A 17,230-nucleotide genomic window follows, 5' to 3' on the forward strand; every position below is an offset into this window, starting at 1 on the left:
GTGTTTGTGTCACGCACCCCCCCCCTCCCCCAAACTCTAGGACAACTAGACAAGCTGTTCTCTTGAGTCCGCGGTGTCTTCATATGCGCCCAGCCACCCCCCCCCCCTACACCTGCCTGCCTCCTCCAGCCGGGGGAGGGCTCCAAGCAGAGCGAGAAGGACTGGCCCGCCGTTTCGGCTCCTCCTGCAACTTTCTGGCTGCCTGCTCGCAGGCGCGCTCCTTCTTCCTTGAACTTCTGCGAAGCCGCCTCGCTCGTACGGCAGTAGCAGCAGCCATGCGTCCCCCGCAACCGGGCCGCCGCTGTGCAGTGACAGAGAGGCAAGTGGCCGGACAAAGAGAGCGCCGATGAAATGCCAGGCGAGAGCCCTCCCGCAGCACCAGGTAAAGCCAGGAAAGGCGGCTTGGTCTTTGCCCAGGGTGTCGTAAGGGGCAGGCATGGAGGATATGTTGAGAGGCACTTGCAGAAGGACTCCTCCTGGACTCATCTTGATTTGAGAAGCCCATGAGCTAAACCCAAATTTCAGATTGGCGGGGTGGGGCATTATTGCTGCCAAACTTGTTAGTTACCCATTTTTTTTATGCTGGTACAGGAGTCAGTTCTCCTCTTAAAACTTTGGGGAGTCTCCAGAACAGACAGTCTTGCTTCCTCCTGTCTCTCTGCATATGCATAATCCTGATTTCAACCAATATATGCAAACAAGTGGTTGTGTGTGTGTGTTTAAATGTATTGTAGGTCACACTTTCAAAAGTATCTGGATTGTGCCCTTGAATCCCCTCTCCCTCTGTTTTTTAAAACTGGATTCAGGGCTTGTTGGGAAAGGTAAACGTCTAGCCTTAAGGGGTAGGGAAGAATTAAACTTTCTGTAGGGAAAGGACAAAAGAGTAACAAAATAATGACATTTATGTTCCTGATTTTTCATGGTTTGCCTTGGTGGCTTTGTGTTGTGTAAAGTTTTCTTTATTTGCAGTAAATCAAGTGATTGATTTCCTATTCAGTCATTGAATAAGAAGCAGGCAGAGAGGGAGCGAAGAACATAGGGAAAAGTGGAAAAAATAACAGAGTTCAGCATGATGGCTAAGGCTGCAATCTGATGCATGTTTATTTGGGAGTAAATACCTTGGACTTCAAGATGCCTTAGTTCTGAATAAACATACTTGGGATCAGATTGCAAGATTATGAACTGTGAAATCCTGTGAGAACAGACAACTTCACTTTTCTCTCATATCAGCCTCCTGTCTATAATGTGGGAATAAGAATATTGGCCTACCTTACAGGGCAGTTATTAGGGTATGCAGAGATGTATGTATAGCGCTTTAAACAGCCTCAAATGTGTATCAAGCATTATGATCAGAATTTACTCTTCAGAATGCTATTCTATATTATTGTTCTTCAGATTTCCCCTGCTTGAACATTTCAGTTAACCAGAATTTTTTTTTCATATGGTCATAGGACTTAAATCCTAGCCACAATGTGTTTAGTGCTATAAACTGGAGCCCACACAAATGAAGTCACTTGGATTTGAACTGGTGGCCTGTATCCTTCCATTCCACTAAGTCTAGCCTTTGTCCTGCCTGAGGAGCCTTTCTCCAACTTAAATGGCTGTTCCTCCAATGGAAGAATGATATAAGTTGGAGAAAAACTCCTTAAATTGGAGGAGCTTCTTCTACCCTAAGATAGTATACTCCCCATTGGTTTTGACAGTGTAAATCTGCTTAATTCAGCTGCTGACTGGAGGACATAACAAAGGTGTGCCTGCCTAAATGCATATTCTTCTGAGAGGGACAAGTTCAAGACAAACTACAAAAGTCTATTCATGATGAGGAACAGTTTTTCACTGTAGTAGATGGAACTAGAGTGGAGATAAATAGTTCAAAGTGGTAATTAAATATTTCATAAAGCATGTAAAACAGTTTGTGACTATATCTGTCTTTTACTAAACAGTCACTGATAATATTCCATGTTACAAAAATGGAGAAGCGGAAGAATTTGCATTCTTCTGCATTCTCACTGTTGCTCTCATTGACGAGCATATAATGTGAAAATATAAAATATTGACCAAATGTTGAAAGGGAGACAAGGCCTTACAGACTTCCTTTTTCACATATGGGTGTCTTTGTTGACAAGAGTGTGCATGTGTGTCAATATATACATTTATACATCTTTGTGTGCCTTCAGATGCAACATAGATTTTAGTCTTAAGTAAACTGACCCATTGTGGTTTAGGTGTTGTTTGTCTTCACACCCATAAGAGAGAGGGAGGTGAGGAGACATGGAGGGTGAGGTAGGGTGGCCAACCATTTTACTGCACAAAGGTAATATACCTGAGTCCAGAGCAGCAGGAGTTATCAGATAATTAACCTCCTCAGGGAATGTAAAGTGGACTAGCTGAAATGCAAGAGCCCATAAGGACAAAGATCAATTGCTCAATAGCATCTGTTGCCTTTTGGACACTGGCTGTTTCAGAAGGGAACACTGGTGTATGCTGGACTTAATTTTGGTGGAGGGCAAACATATTTAAACCCAGGTGTTCTTGCTTGAGCTGAATGGTGATTATGATAAAGTCTTGAGACCTCAATTTTTCAGTAGATCTGATCATTCTGAAACACATAAATGTATCAGCTGCTGCTTTCATTTGAAGCTGATGAGATTTGGGGTGATTAGTGCTTGCTTATCCAGGCATGCCCCCCCCCCCAAGACACACTCATTGGTATGACTGTGTGTGGTTGTGTAATTAGATCCTGTTCACACTCCTATATCAGGTATGTGTCCTATATGGCAGCTGACAGGACCTAGAGAATACATCCCATTAAAAATCCTTCCGTAAACAAGAAAACCTGCAAAGTGTTGCACTTAGTATGAAAGAGCAAGAAATATATCTCATTATGAACTTTCTATACAGTAAGAAGCCATCTCACATTATGTTCCAAATCTGAAATAAGTGATAATATGATGAACTGCAAGAGTGTTAACAAGAATTCTGAATGACAACCATTGGTTAAGGTCAAGGGTTGCTTGTTTGCTAAGGCTGTCCCTTGTTCTGAAAGATTATCTCCTGCTTTTGAATATTACAGTCCCATACAGCATAATGGATATCTTTACACCACTGCTTGTGATAGTTGTTATCCACCCTTCCTCTAGGAGCTTCCTACTTTTAAATTCTATAGTTCCTTTAACTACTGTACCATATGGGCTCACACTTGTTGCAATTTGCTTGTAAAACTTGGATCAAGTTCTGTTCACGCTTTTCATTGCTTCCAGCTTTCTAGTTTGGAAAGGTGATGTGCAAGTGTTTAATACATACTTTACACATGATTTTTTTGTCATGTATACATGCACAAATATAGGCTATTACCTAAGCACATTGATTTTCTTGGGTTTAAGTACATTTAACCCTCTCATGATGCCTAAGACATATTTATGTTCAACAAAAGATCTGGAATTAGCTTGCAGCTTTCCACTGTATGAACATACAGTTGCAAATATATTGCGGTCATGGAAAGTGGGAAGCTGGAGAGAGAGAGGGAACAATATAGATGATTAAAATACTCATAGGGGATTTATATGCCATGCTACCTTTCTACCTTGCTAAAAATCTTATCGATTTAGTCATGTTGAAATCATTTGGCTTGCTTTTGCTGCCTTGCTAACTCTTAACAGACAACACCAACAGTCTCACCTTGGAATTAGGTGTTGTTTAGAAAGTGTTGGAATTAGGAGTTGTTTAGAAAGATCTTCATGAATCAACTGATATCTGGTTTTGCATGCCTTCCCCAGGTTTTGGGGGTGAGGGGAGCTGAGATATAAAGAGCACCTCAGTGAAATTTCTGATTTTGTTTTTTCCTCTTTGAAATCATTCTGTGTCACAAACTGCTTTTGGTTTGCCAGGGCTCCTGTTGTCTCTTGGGCAGGCAAAATTAGTTGCATGGTTCTTGGGATCTCATTCACAGAGTATGTTTTAGTCAGTCACAGAGGAGTAACTGTGTTAGAACAAAAAAACTAAAAGGGACTAGATCTTTCATCTAATATATGGTCTTCAGTTGGAAGATACATATCATGTAGGCAGGGCTTTTTTGGTATTAAAAACATCAGCAGGAACTCATTTGCATATTAGGCCACACCCCTTGACATCACCATTATTTCACACAGGGTTTTTTACAAAAAAAACCCTCAGTGGAAGCTCATTTGCATATTAGGCCACACCTCCCTGACACCAAGCCAGCTGGAACGTTCCTGTGCGTTTCTGCTCAAAAAAAAGCCCTACATGTAGACCTGCAGAAAAAATGTAACCAGTAGGAAATTTAGACTGTACCTCATGCATTTTATGACCATTTGGATCTATGTTTTATATTTTCTGCCTATATCCCTATGTGTACACTGCCAATAAAAGTTGCAGGTGTATAGTGTCGTGGTTCAAAGCAAAATCCAAAATCCAAAGCTATATAAAACTTTGTCCTGATTCTAAATAACACATAATAGTATTCAAGCTTTTGAGTCATGCAGAATTCTTCTTAAAAATAAAGTTTGAGTCCAGTGGCACCTTTAAGACCAACAAAGTGTTATTCTGGTTATAAGGTTTCATGTACACATGTATGTGAAGAATTGTGCATGCATTCAAAAGCTTATACCCAGAATAAAACTTTGTTGGTCTTAAAGATATCACTGGACTCAAACTTTGTCCTGTTGCCTCAGACCAACATGGTTATCCACCTGAATCTATCTTCTTAAGACTGATTGTTAAGAACTGAAACAAAGATGACTCAGGTAATCTCTGATCTTTATGTCTTTTTTAAAGCCCTGTTCACAAATTACAGTGAACACCAGTGTTCTCTCTATACTGAGTTAGTGTGAGTTAGCTCACAGATTTTTAGCCTCCAGCTCAACATTTTTGTCTTAGCTCAGGAAAAATAGCCCCAGAGCACAATATTTGTGCGGTAGCTCATAACTTTAATGCCAGTAGCTCACAACTTTAATACCAGTAGCCCACAAAGTAGAATTTTTGCTCACAAGACTCTGCAGCTTAGAGGGAACATTGGTGAACACACACATGATCTGTGTACAATGTACACTTGATTTTTTTTAAAAGGTGGCTTAGTAATTTTCATGTTACACTCCATACATGTACCACTGAACATGTGATACAAACCCCCATATTTATCTGGGCAGTGGTGACTGGTTTTAATTGCAAAGTGAGTTTGTAAGGAAGAGTGCTGGCAGATACATACACACACATGTAGGATGTACCTGTGTTCACTCTAACATGTGAATAACAGCATTTAAGAATATTCTCTTTCTTAGGTCTCTTAGAGAGCAATTCTAACAAAATCCTACTCAGTTCTATACAATTGGGTTTACTTCTTGGAAAGTATTCTTGGGATTGCACTGTTAGCCTACAAAAGTTTATGCCATAATAAAATAGTCAGTAATCAAGATGCCAAAAGACATTTTTGTTATTGATCCAATAGTATGCTTGGATACACTATACACAAAATGGCTGATGTGTACAGTATTTGGGAGTCTTCCATGTAGCCAGTTGTGCTTACCTTATTCTAAAACTTTTCCTACAGACTGATACTTTTGTTCTGATAAGAGATTTGTGCAGAAGCTGATTGGATGTGTCAGCCAAGTAAATAAACAAACATTGCCCTTATAAAGGGGGAATAAGGAATAATTATGACACACCTGGAAATCAACATCTGCTGCAGGCAACACATGCATTTTACATTATGCTCTATTGCCAACAGCTGTTGGCTGTAATGCAAACAATACAGGACCATTCATGCCAGACCTTGGCTTTAGACATGGCAATTGACTTTTGCTTACTTGTATCTCTTTATGTACATATAATGTGTGTGCACACATATGTACGTGTTTGCACAGCAGCAGGTATACTTCAGCCTTCACTGAAACATAAACATAACAAGATTATAAAGTAACCAACTTTTCTTGAAAAGCTGGTGCTGTTGTATTATTAGTAATAAATCCAATTTTGCTAAACAGGCTGATATTGTTTTGGTTTTATTCCTTCCCCCTTCGTTCTCTTGTGCTTTTTTATAAGAGTAGAAGGATAAATTACATGCAACAAAGAAGCTTTCCTATCCTGGTTACTACAAGCTGTGTGAATAAAGAAATTATAATCTTCAGGCACAAGAAATATTGTTAATAGAAATATGGTAACGTTATACACAAAGAATAGGTACTTCATCCCAGGAGACCCTTCAAACTTCACCTTGGCAGTGAAAGAGAGCCATGTTGGCATTATTGTTTGACTAGGCCAAGGGATACTCAGGCTGACTGGGTGACTTTGGGCTAGTCACTCATTCAGCCTTGCTTCTTCACAGAGTTATTGCGGTGATGAAAAGGGGAGGGCACCCTGTGTTCTTTGGAAGAATGGTGGGTTATCAAATAAATAAATAGGTGGCCTCAGGCATGTCACTGTTTTTTGGGCTCAGTTCTGCAATATGCAATATTTGGATGACAGCACTAATCTACCATAGTTGAGAGAGCTAAAAGGTTAGAACAACACAGTGAAATAATTGCACAGCAACCTGTAATCTGCCTTGAGTTTCAGTGAAAAAGGAGGTTATAAATAAGGTTACCAGCCTTCAAATAGTGTCTGGAGATCTCCCAGAATTCCGAGTGATCTCAAGACTATGGAGATCAGTTCTCCTGGAGGATATGACTGCTTTAGAGTGTGGACTCTAATAGCATTATATCTCCCTGCGGAAAAAAGAGGTTGTTAGACTTAACCTACAGAGACCTGTAAATCCCTCTTCAGCATTTATGCCCTGAGCTGTTTGGAGAAAAGTGGGATAAAAATGTAATAAATAAATACATTTACCAAGGGACAAAATTAATAATTGATTGTAATTATGTTGATGGGCCAAAGGTTATGCAAGTATATACTGGTGAAGAACTGTGATGTCTGTTTAGAATGTTTAGATGCTACTGCAGTAGATTGTTATCTAATTCTGAACTAGGCAATAATGTGGATTGAAAAATCCAGAAATTGTGCTTGGATTCTATAGAAATTTAGAAGAGTTTCTATAAACATGGGGGATGTCCCAAGTTCAGAAAAATTGTCAAATATTTTTAGAATACACTGGGGGTAGAATCAGTGTCTGCTTCTTGAAGAAAAGTGTGTCAGTGAGATTTCCCAGTCTTATATTGCAGTATTTCATGGGCCACACTGCTGCGGAATCCAGGCCTCAGCTGGTGTCAGTGTCGGAAAGAGAGAAGAGAGAAAAATTAAAAGACAGGAGAAAGGGAAGGTAAAACTGGAGAGGAAAGCAGCAAAAATGTAAAAGGAAAAAGTGAAAATGGAGAAGAGGATCAAAAAACAGTGGGGGAGGGGGCAGAGAAACAAAAACGGGTAAGGGAGAAGGATAGAAGATAGGCTGTAGAGACTGCTGGGGAAAGGCAAAGGAAAATAAAAGAGGAGAACGGGGAAATGAGATTACCTTGAGGAGTCCTCACAGGTACACCACTTGTAACATACTAATATCATGAAATTCTAGGCAAAATACAAACTAAGGCTACATTTTGTAGTTCATATAGGTTCTATCAAATAAATGTCCTGTCAGCTGTGTGAAATAGGTTTTTTTATGGCATTCAGAAAGTGTACTGTGCCTTTCATAATTGTGTAAAGGAAGGATTTCTAGCTTGCTGTGCAAGAACAAGATAAAGAACACCTCCCTTTTCTTTAAAATTATTAAACATACGGTAATTCCATCCTATGTCATATCTAGGTATTCATCTCTCTTTCATATCTCCCTTCCCTTATAAGTCATAATAACTGAGTTCAACTCATTCTTTGCACAGCATTCTTAATGTTAGTAAGAATTAGAAAGACATAGGTCAGTTTCAAAAGTGACTACAAGCAAAGGGAGAAAGCAGGTGCCTTTGAATCCTAAAGCTGAGACAATTCACACACATTACAGTGATTCAGATGCTTTCCTTCGAAGTGGATGTAAAGTGTCCAGAGATAATTTCTGCAAGGACATCAAAACAGTTGAGAACATTTACATTATAATTCTTGCTTGTAGTTTTGTGTGAAGAGTGTACTTAGGACCAGATCACCAGATAAACTCTGATCATGTTGAGATTCTTATTGGCCTATTTTTAAAGATGTATCCCCATAGACACTTGAGGCTCAAAAGGCATACCCTCTTCATTGCACTCCATCCCTTTATCATTACAGAATCTTCACTGGCGTTCAAGGCTGTACCATGTTATATCTTTTGGAGATTCCATCCATGCTATCATTTAGATAACTCACCACAGTTTTTGTGTGTGTGTGTGTGTGTGGCACTAAGATTCTTTGCAATACTCCCTCCTCTCCCTTTCCCTAACAAATCTTCATCAAAAACTCCATCCTTTCCCTAAAATATTTTGGTGAATTTAAAATTGCAATATTTTCCAAGTCAGAACTACCAATTTTTTTGTCCCTCAGCCAGGGATAAAAGTCATAAAAACTGGAGGAAGGAACTCATTACATGTAAGTGAATGAACTTCAGAGGTTTTCTTGGTGCTATAAAATTGGCTAAGGATAGTACAATGTCTGTAAGTAATAGACAGAGTTCAGTTTCTACAGAGAACTTGTTGTAATACCTTTTGCGATTTGCTGTGGGCCCTAATAAAAGTATTATGAATTATTTCTTGCTATGTTTTCACATATTTGTGCCTAAGATGTTTTATTTGTATATGTAAAAATATGACATGAATATGGCCAACATATGTTTGTAAACATATGTCTTATGTAAACACATGCCCTTTTTAAACCATCAGCGTGCATTTACTGAAAGTTTATGGGAGAAGTATCATCCTTCACCAATGTGCACAACAGAAGATTGTAATCTACACGCATGCAGCTGTACACACACAGGGCTTCTTTCTCTGCAGCTGGGAACCCTGACAGACTAGGATACCAAAGCCCCACATGCATACAGCTGTTTGTACATGAGCTGATCTTATCAACGATGAAATATACATAGGGTTGCCAAGTCTAACTCAGAAAATACTGGGGAATTTTGGGGCTGGGGCTGGGAGACTTTGGAGGCGGAGCCAGGAGACTTTCCCATTCCCTAAAATAAATAACTAAAAATACAGCAGTGCAGTTCTCCTGAATACAGTCTTTGTTTCCTCATTCCACGTGCAGCTGGCTGCACTTAACTCTCTCTCTCTCTCTCTCTCTCTCACACACACACACACATACACACACACAGAGGCACATAGCAACCAAAATAAACACAGTTTGGAAGTGCACACTTTGTTGTCTTATTGGGGTAATTTACTCACCATGGGAGTTGTTGACTGCTCGATATTCAACCCAGTTCATCAGACTAACACAGGGAAACCAGGGGTTACTATTTTAGTGGCAAATGGCTTCTTAAGGAATTGTAAAACAAACGAAGGTTCTGTGCTCCTTCCCTTCCCTTCCAACAGGCATGTTGTTCTGCAGGCTCGTCCCACCCCCATTCAGCTTGGCTCAAAGATTTAAAGGCACATGCACCTTTCTAGAAGAAAGCTGTTCCCAGCATCTTCTTAAGCCTTCTGAAGTTTGAAGGCATATGGTGACTGTTGGGGCTGGGCTTTCCCCCACCAGCCAGCTGACTGGGGGTGGGAAAGAGCCTGCCAAACCCAGAGATCCCCCGCTGGGACCTGAGGATTGGCAAGCCTAAATATACACAGGCCAAAGATGGGGCCAGAATCTACTGCCAAAGACCCCATTCAAGGGTTATAATTGCCTGGGAGATAGGGCCTCTGTTGAATACACTTGGTGGCAACCCTGGGCTGTAGTTGTGAGAAATATGCATAGTTTAGCATAGTTGTGAGAAATATAATGTTAGTTTTCCAAGCAGTTGCTTTTCAACTTTAAATTTCCATAATGAATTAGGAAACCAAGTGTGGATGGAAATGCATAGTCAGGAAGTTGTTCTGGTTTTCATTCCATATCCCTGTGTTCATTTGCTTCTTATGTTAGTCAAATTGAGAAAAGATCATGTGGAGCACAAGTGAGAAAGGAAATGTAAAATAGTCCACTCTTCCCTAACGATATTCAGAAGAATATAGAGCAGAGTTAAACAGAAAAAATAAAACTGAAATTAACATGGGTATCAACCTAGCCAAAGTTAAGCACTTCTAAGTATGCAATGAAATTGGAGAGGGTGGGACTCTGATCTTTATTAAAAACTCAAATCATTATTGGGAGGTGACCAATTTAGATTGGGGTCATGGCAATGAACAGGACAGTCTTGAGCATGGGATTGACTCTGTCATTGAAATCAATAGGAATGTCAAAACTGCTTAACTCTGGACCATGCCCACAATCTTAGTGTTAAAGTCATAAAATGAAATTCATATCCTTTTGATAAATGTTCAGAAGGAGAATGATGACAAAAATTGAATTAGATGTAACAGTGTGAAAGAACATGAATAATGAGAACAGTGTTACTATCTTATCTTTGCAGTGTTGCCTTTGCCTTTTGCAAATTTTATTTTATTTACATTATTTAGAGTTTACCTTTCTCAGTGAGACCCAAGGCGAATTACACAGTGTAGATTTAAAAAATAAGGGGAATGGGACATCAAATAAAATATGCAGTATGGTTTGCAGAAATCTGCAACAACTGAAAATAAAGCATGGACATTACCATGACACGTCAGATGATGCAGAAATGACAGAGTAAGATTATGTGTATAGCAACAGCTAGGACATAATATATAAGGCAGGATAATCTACCTACCTCCCTCCCTACCTACTGTCATCTGTCTGTCAGTCATCTGTCCATTGTCTGTCCTCTGTCCTCCTTCCGTCCGTTCTTCTTCCGTCTTCCTTCCGTCTGTCCTCCTTCCATCCATCTTCCATCCGTCTTCCATCCATCCGTCTTCCATCCATCTTCCATCTGTCGTCTTCCGTCTGTCGAGCTTCCACCTGTCTGTCTGTCTTCTGTCTGTCCATCTGCCCATCTGTCTTCCGACTCTCTGCCTGTCTGTCTTCTGTCTGTCTGCCTGCCTGTCTTCCATTTGTCTGCCTGCTTGTCTTCCGTCTGTCTGCCTGCCTGCCGCCTGCCTGTCTGCCACCTGTCTTCCATCTGTCTTCCTTCTGTCTGTCTGTCTTCCATCTGTCCGTCCGTCCGTCTGTCTGTCTTCTGTCTGTCTGCTGGTCTGTCTTCCGTCTGTCTGCCTGCCTGTCTGTCTTCCTGCCTGCCTGTCTTCTGTCTGTCTGCCTGCCGTCCGTCTCTCTGCTGTCTGTCTGCTGTCTGTCATCTGTCGTGTCTGTCTGCCGTCTGTCTGTCTGCTGTCTGTCTTCCATCTGTCTGCCGTCTTCCATCTGTCTGTCTGTCTTCTGTCTTCTATCCATCTATCTTCTATCCATCTTCTATCTTCTATCCATCTATCATCTATCGATCTGTCCATCTATCCATCTTTTATCTTCTATCATCTGTCTGTCTTTCCATCTATCAATCTAATCTCTGTCTGTTTATTTGCTATCAAGTCACAACTGATTTATGGCATCCCCATAAAGTTTTCAAGGCCAGAGACATTCAGAAGCGGTTTGCCAGTGCCTGTCTCTGCATAGCAACCCTGGTATTCTTTGGTGGTCTCCTATCCAAATACCCTCCTTAGCATCTGAAATCTGATGAGACCAGGCTTGCCTGAACTGTCCAGGTCAGGGCAGCCTGATTACCTGCATAGAAATGTCTTCCTAAATAATTCAGTTTTGCATCGTTCACGAAATGCCAGGAGAGTAGGAAACTTCTTAATGTTATCTGGCAGGCCATTTTATAGGGTGCAATGGAAAACATCAGTAAACATGGATGAATAAAGGTTTTCCAGATTACAATAAATGGACCCTCATTTATCTATATACTGTAAAGGCTTGTGTTGATCCAGATATCAGTGGGCATTCTGCCTGGTAGATTCTTTAGCATTTACCAAGTAGTTTGGATTGAAAATCAAAGCAAGTAGGAATCTGGGAGTAATGTGGAATTACAAGCCATTTTTCATTTTCAGTATCTGGTATACAGGACTCAAATTTTATGATTTTGAGGCCAGATCTAGTAGTTACACCAACTCTAAACACAGCTTATTCCCACTGAATGAAATGGAGCATACTCCCACGTAAATGTGGTAAGGACTGCAGCCTTAGATAAGATAGTCTGCATTGACCAATGTCAGCACAGTTTCTACATCTGCACTTATGAAGCATAGTCCTATGTACTTTGTTGCTGATCTCCTAGGGAATCAGGACAAACATTTTTATGTAAGTATTCGAAAAAAATGTTGTATATGGGAGCTTACCATACTCCAAGTGGGGTAATTAGCCCCTCAGGATAGTACATAATTACTGATAATCAGTAATATTTTTCATATTTCAAAGACATTTCCCTCCAGAACCTCACCCTTCTGCCAGTCTGTACATTTCAGGAGTCTCAAATGGGAATCTAATTTAGGTTCGCCAAGATGGCTACTCAGTTAAAACACTGAACTAATTAAAAATGTGGTGAAGCGCTTGTGAAGTCTTTCAGAGAAGATCACGAGAGAGACCTGATTCATCAGGTAATGATCTCTTGGTATTTACCTAGCAGCGCTTAATACTGATCTGTCTAGCTAGTTTTTCTCACCACGTTTTACAAGGAGGGTTCCAAAACCATTGAAACAAATGGAAAGAACAAAGTGGAGAGATTAGTAATGTCAGTGCTAAACTACAGTTACAAAGCAAAACCACACCTACTTCTCCAAACACCCAGTCATAACAAGACACAGCAGGTGCACTTGCCCTGGGGTTTTGTGTCTTTCTCTAACACCACTGGGTGCCCCATACTGCCAAAAAGTAGTATGCCCTGTTGACAGTATACCCTGTTGACAATATACCTATTGCCCTGGCTTTTGCGTATGCCTAACAGCCCTTTTCAGGCTAACTGCTCAACTTCCACATCAATTGTGCTTTCTACTTTTGACCCAATTGATTGGTGCCAGGCTTCAGGCAACTGTTACTAAATTTGCTGCAGAAACTCACAAAATACTGGAATTTGGTTCAAATATTAAAGGTAAAAGTAGGCCCCTGTGCAAGCACCTAGTCATTACTGACCCATGGGGTGATGTCACATCAGGATGTTTGCTTGGCAGACTTTTACGAGGAGGTTTGCCTTTGCCTTCCCCAGTCATCTACACTTTACCCCCAGCAAGCTGGGTACTCATTTTACCAACCTCGGAAAGATGGAAGGCTGAGTCAACCTTGAGCCGGCTACCTGAATCCAGCTTCCGTGGGAATCAAACTGAAGTTGTGAGCACCGCTTAGACTGCAGTACTGCAGCTTACTGCACTGCACCATTGGGCTCCTATGGTTCAAATACTAGGGTTCTGGTAATTCCAAAAGCTGCTCTTAAAATTCTTGAGACTGTTTGAAAATTCTTGAGGGCCAGCACTGTGTAGCAGTGAGAGAGTGGAACCAGGATCTGGACGTTCTGTGATGTAAAGCTTAATGGGTGACCTGGGGACAGCTGCTCAGCCTAACCTAGTGTGAGGGTAAAATAGTGGAGAGGGACTGATACATATATCATCCTGAGTTCCTTGGAGGAAAGGCAGGATAAAAATGTGTTAAACAAATAAAGTATAGGCTACTTTTGTTTCATTAAAAAAAACCCTGTCTTCCACCTTATACCTCAAACCCAGTCAATTTGTGACATAATTTAAAACATCGCATGACAAACAAATAACAATACCCTCCTGGTAATACATGGTGAGAAAACTAGCTAGGCAGCACCACAAAAAGAAACCTCAAATCCCTTTTAAAACCTGATGATATAAGAATGCCTTGTACTTGGGCACCTATCTGACTCAGACCCCTCCCGTGAGGGCACTGCATCAAGCTTCTTATTCTTCCTCCAGATAGGTCCTATATCTTTTTAAATGATTAAGAGTTGAAGTACATAATCGGAATAATAATTTGATATATGTTCTGCTGAGCTTATCATTTCAGACCAAATATTCTTCATATTTAAAAAAAAATACCGACAAACCACGTGGAACACTAATATGGCACAGTGAAAGAAGTCTACCTCTTCAATGTACCAGTTTTCTATTTGGAAAGAGGATGTTTTACAAAATATCTGCGGTGCCCATGCAACCCCTTATTGGCAGCCTGCCACAGAGCTTCCACTTATGCATTCACCCCCCCCCCACCTCATTGTCCAGTTGGTGAATGCTCTAACTGGTAAAAGGTAAAGGTAGTCCCCTGGGCAAGCACCAGTCATTTTCGACTCTGGGGTGACGTTGCTTTCACAATGTTTTTACAGAAGACTTTAAGGGGTGGTTTGCCATTGTCTTCCCCAGTCATCTACACTTCCCCCCAGCAAACTGGGTACTCATTTTACCGACCTCGGAAGGATGGAAGGCTGAGTCAACCTGGAGCTGGCTACCTGAACCAGCTTTCACTGGGATCGAACTCAGGTCGTGAGCAGAGGACTCCGACTGCAGTACTGCAGCTTTACCACTCTGCGCCACTTCATTGTCCAGTTGGTGAATGCTCTATCATAACCTAAAACCAAATGAGAGGTGTTGGGTTCATCTGTGACTCTATTTTCAGTGTCCATATTGATATATCATAAATATCTTTAAAAGGCTTCAAGAAAACAAATGCATTACTCATAAGGCTTTTGTTAATATTGATTGGAAAAATGAAGACAGGTTTGACATGTTATGTTTACAATCTTTTTTTTGAGTTGTTGTTAATGACTATGATTAGGCAGACATGAATAAATAATAGGCATCACCATTTTTCAGCTGTTACTCAGTGACTATTTTCTAGGCCAGACATGATGAACTGTTATATATGCTTTGGGCACACTTGATACTCCAAACTGTGATCTGGGTATGAAAGTGTGCTATGCCATACAAACTGACCTCCTCATGGTTAGTCAGGCTGTATAATAATAAACTTGCCACCTTCCAGCAGCAAGGATGTCACATTTGTAGAGAACGTGTGCTCAGCTGCAGCATGCCAGGCAGAATCCAGCTTTTAAAACAGCTTTCTCTTTCATTGGAAGCATACAAACTTTTCACCTCATTTTAATTACAATTTGATGAGGCAGCCAAGGGCCAGATAAAATTATTTGGAGGTTGGATCCGGCAAACAGCCGGCTAGTTGGTCACTCCCTGCCTAAGCAGTTGAAGAGTCTGTTTATTGTAGCCCCAACATGTTTATAGGCAGAGTTCTGTTTCTTACAAAAAATCTTGATACAAAATAAGAATAAAGATCTTGCCATCATGTCTTCTTCCAACAGTGCTATATGTCAGCCATATAACTTCACTGATCTTTTAAAAACGTATTCTTTTACATTATCAGTCACTCATGAATTTGTTTGTTGAGTTGAAGCTCAGCTCACTTGGGCTATTTAGGTCTACACTGGATACTTTGTTGTACCTCATAAATACTCATAAAGTGCATATTTGCCCTTATTTTCGTTTAAAATACTAATCACCAGAGAATCTATGCTAAATGTAAATGCCATGCTGGTGTGTGCAAAGTGGTCTGCAGAGTAACTCAAGAACAGTGTCTTGAACCCTTTCAACTCTCTGGGCTGAGCTGCCACTGCTCTGCTAGGGATATAAGTCATTCTGGGAGGCTCTTTCACACCAACAACCATGATCTCATGTTCCTCAGATTCCATCTTGTATCTGCAATTTGAGACCTGTTACCTAGACAACCACATTTTGTAGCAGGCCCAGAAGGCCTCCTTCATGTTTTTGGACCAGTGATTAAGCTTAGCCTTCAAACTGCTCGATGATTATGGTATTACATTTATTTCTAAATTCAGAATGTTTCTGTTGTGCATACATCAGAATGATTTTTTTAAAATTTTTAATCCCAACCTTCCCTCAATAATTTCAGAATGACTTATATCATTTTATTCCATTTTATCCTGCAAATATCATGCTCCAAACATGGCACTGCCTTAGTAGCTAGCCATGTAAAATTAATAACATGTTCTAGTGGTTTCTAGATAAAGGCTGACTCTCATTTTTCCAAAGCCCTTTGGAAGTCTCTGAGATGATGGTATAAGATATGTATGTGTATTTGTTCCCTGAATAAAAGCTAAGATGCCTTTTAGGCATCTGCTGCTTCTTTTGAGGCTGAGTGCTAAACGGGCCACACCCTTAAACATCCCTTCCCCACCTTAAAACTATGTTATAGAACCTGGATTTAAGAAGAAATTAATTGCATCAAATGTTTTGCAGTACATCATAGCTTAATCATTAAATTTTCCATTCCCACCTACTACTGAAACTCATCAGACATTGCAGCATCAATTATTTTGTCTTGAATTATAGATGTTAACCACCATTGAATCAGAAGCAGGAAAAGAAATACATTTAGAATGGTAGTTAAAAATCTAGTGCCTGTTTCCTTATTAACTATAGAATTCTTTTGTGTCTTGCATCACAGTCATAAATATACATGCGTGTTTCCAGTTATATTCATTTTATTATTTATACCTTGCTTTTCTTCCCAATGGGGACTCAAAGCAGTTTACAATATCATTCTCCTAGCTCTATTTTATTGTTACAACAACAACCCTGATCCAAAATCATCCAGCAAACTTCCAAAGAGCAGGATTTGAATGTGGGTCTCCTGGATTCTAGTCCAACATTCTCTAGCCATTACACAACCTTAGCTCTGATGCATACTGAAGAATAGATTATTTGGGGATATTAGCAGAGCACACCAAAGCAGTTAATTTCCCCATCTTGAGTTTGCAATGAAATGCTATGAGAGTTATTCCTGAGGGATGTGTTTGGATATTTCTGGTCCAAATATATATCCAAAAATACGTTATCATATTCTCCAGATATATTTAGGTGTCCAAATGATATCTGTGGCTTTCTATGATATCTATAAATGGGCCTCAAAAAATTCTGGAAATATTCAGGAATAATCAGGAATATTGGGGGGGGGCAGGTTTTAAAGGGACACATTTTTCTTTAATTATACTGTGTGTCTGTGTCTTCTTGCTAAGGTACAGATTCTCTAGTTTGATATTGATTGTCCTGTGCTTCTGCTGGAACTCACTGTTTCTTTCTTGGTTCTTTGGCTTTTTGGTTCTGTTTGGATTAGGCTTTTGGCCAGTGGTTGCTTTGCTTGCTCTTGTGTCTTTGATTATTCATTGCCCTGGAGAAAGTGTGGCATTTCCACCCCATAGGAAATAACAGAGTATGCTGGGGGCATC

General features: G+C 40.2%; 1 protein-coding gene across 1 annotated transcript in view; it reads left to right on the plus strand.

The window, feature by feature from the left end:
* The first annotated feature begins 287 nt into the window (after nucleotides 1-287).
* Nucleotides 288-17,230, plus strand: part of FAT2 (FAT atypical cadherin 2) — a 166,282-nt gene continuing 149,339 nt past the window's right edge. Inside the window, exon 1 of the mRNA XM_060240289.1 lies at nucleotides 288-382. Coding sequence (XP_060096272.1) covers nucleotides 352-382 — 31 coding nt within the window. The 5' untranslated portion in view covers nucleotides 288-351. The remainder of the gene's footprint in view (nucleotides 383-17,230) is intronic.

The sequence above is a fragment of the Heteronotia binoei genome, chromosome 5, assembly GCF_032191835.1.
Source record: "Heteronotia binoei isolate CCM8104 ecotype False Entrance Well chromosome 5, APGP_CSIRO_Hbin_v1, whole genome shotgun sequence".
NCBI classification, from domain to species: domain Eukaryota; kingdom Metazoa; phylum Chordata; class Lepidosauria; order Squamata; family Gekkonidae; genus Heteronotia; species Heteronotia binoei.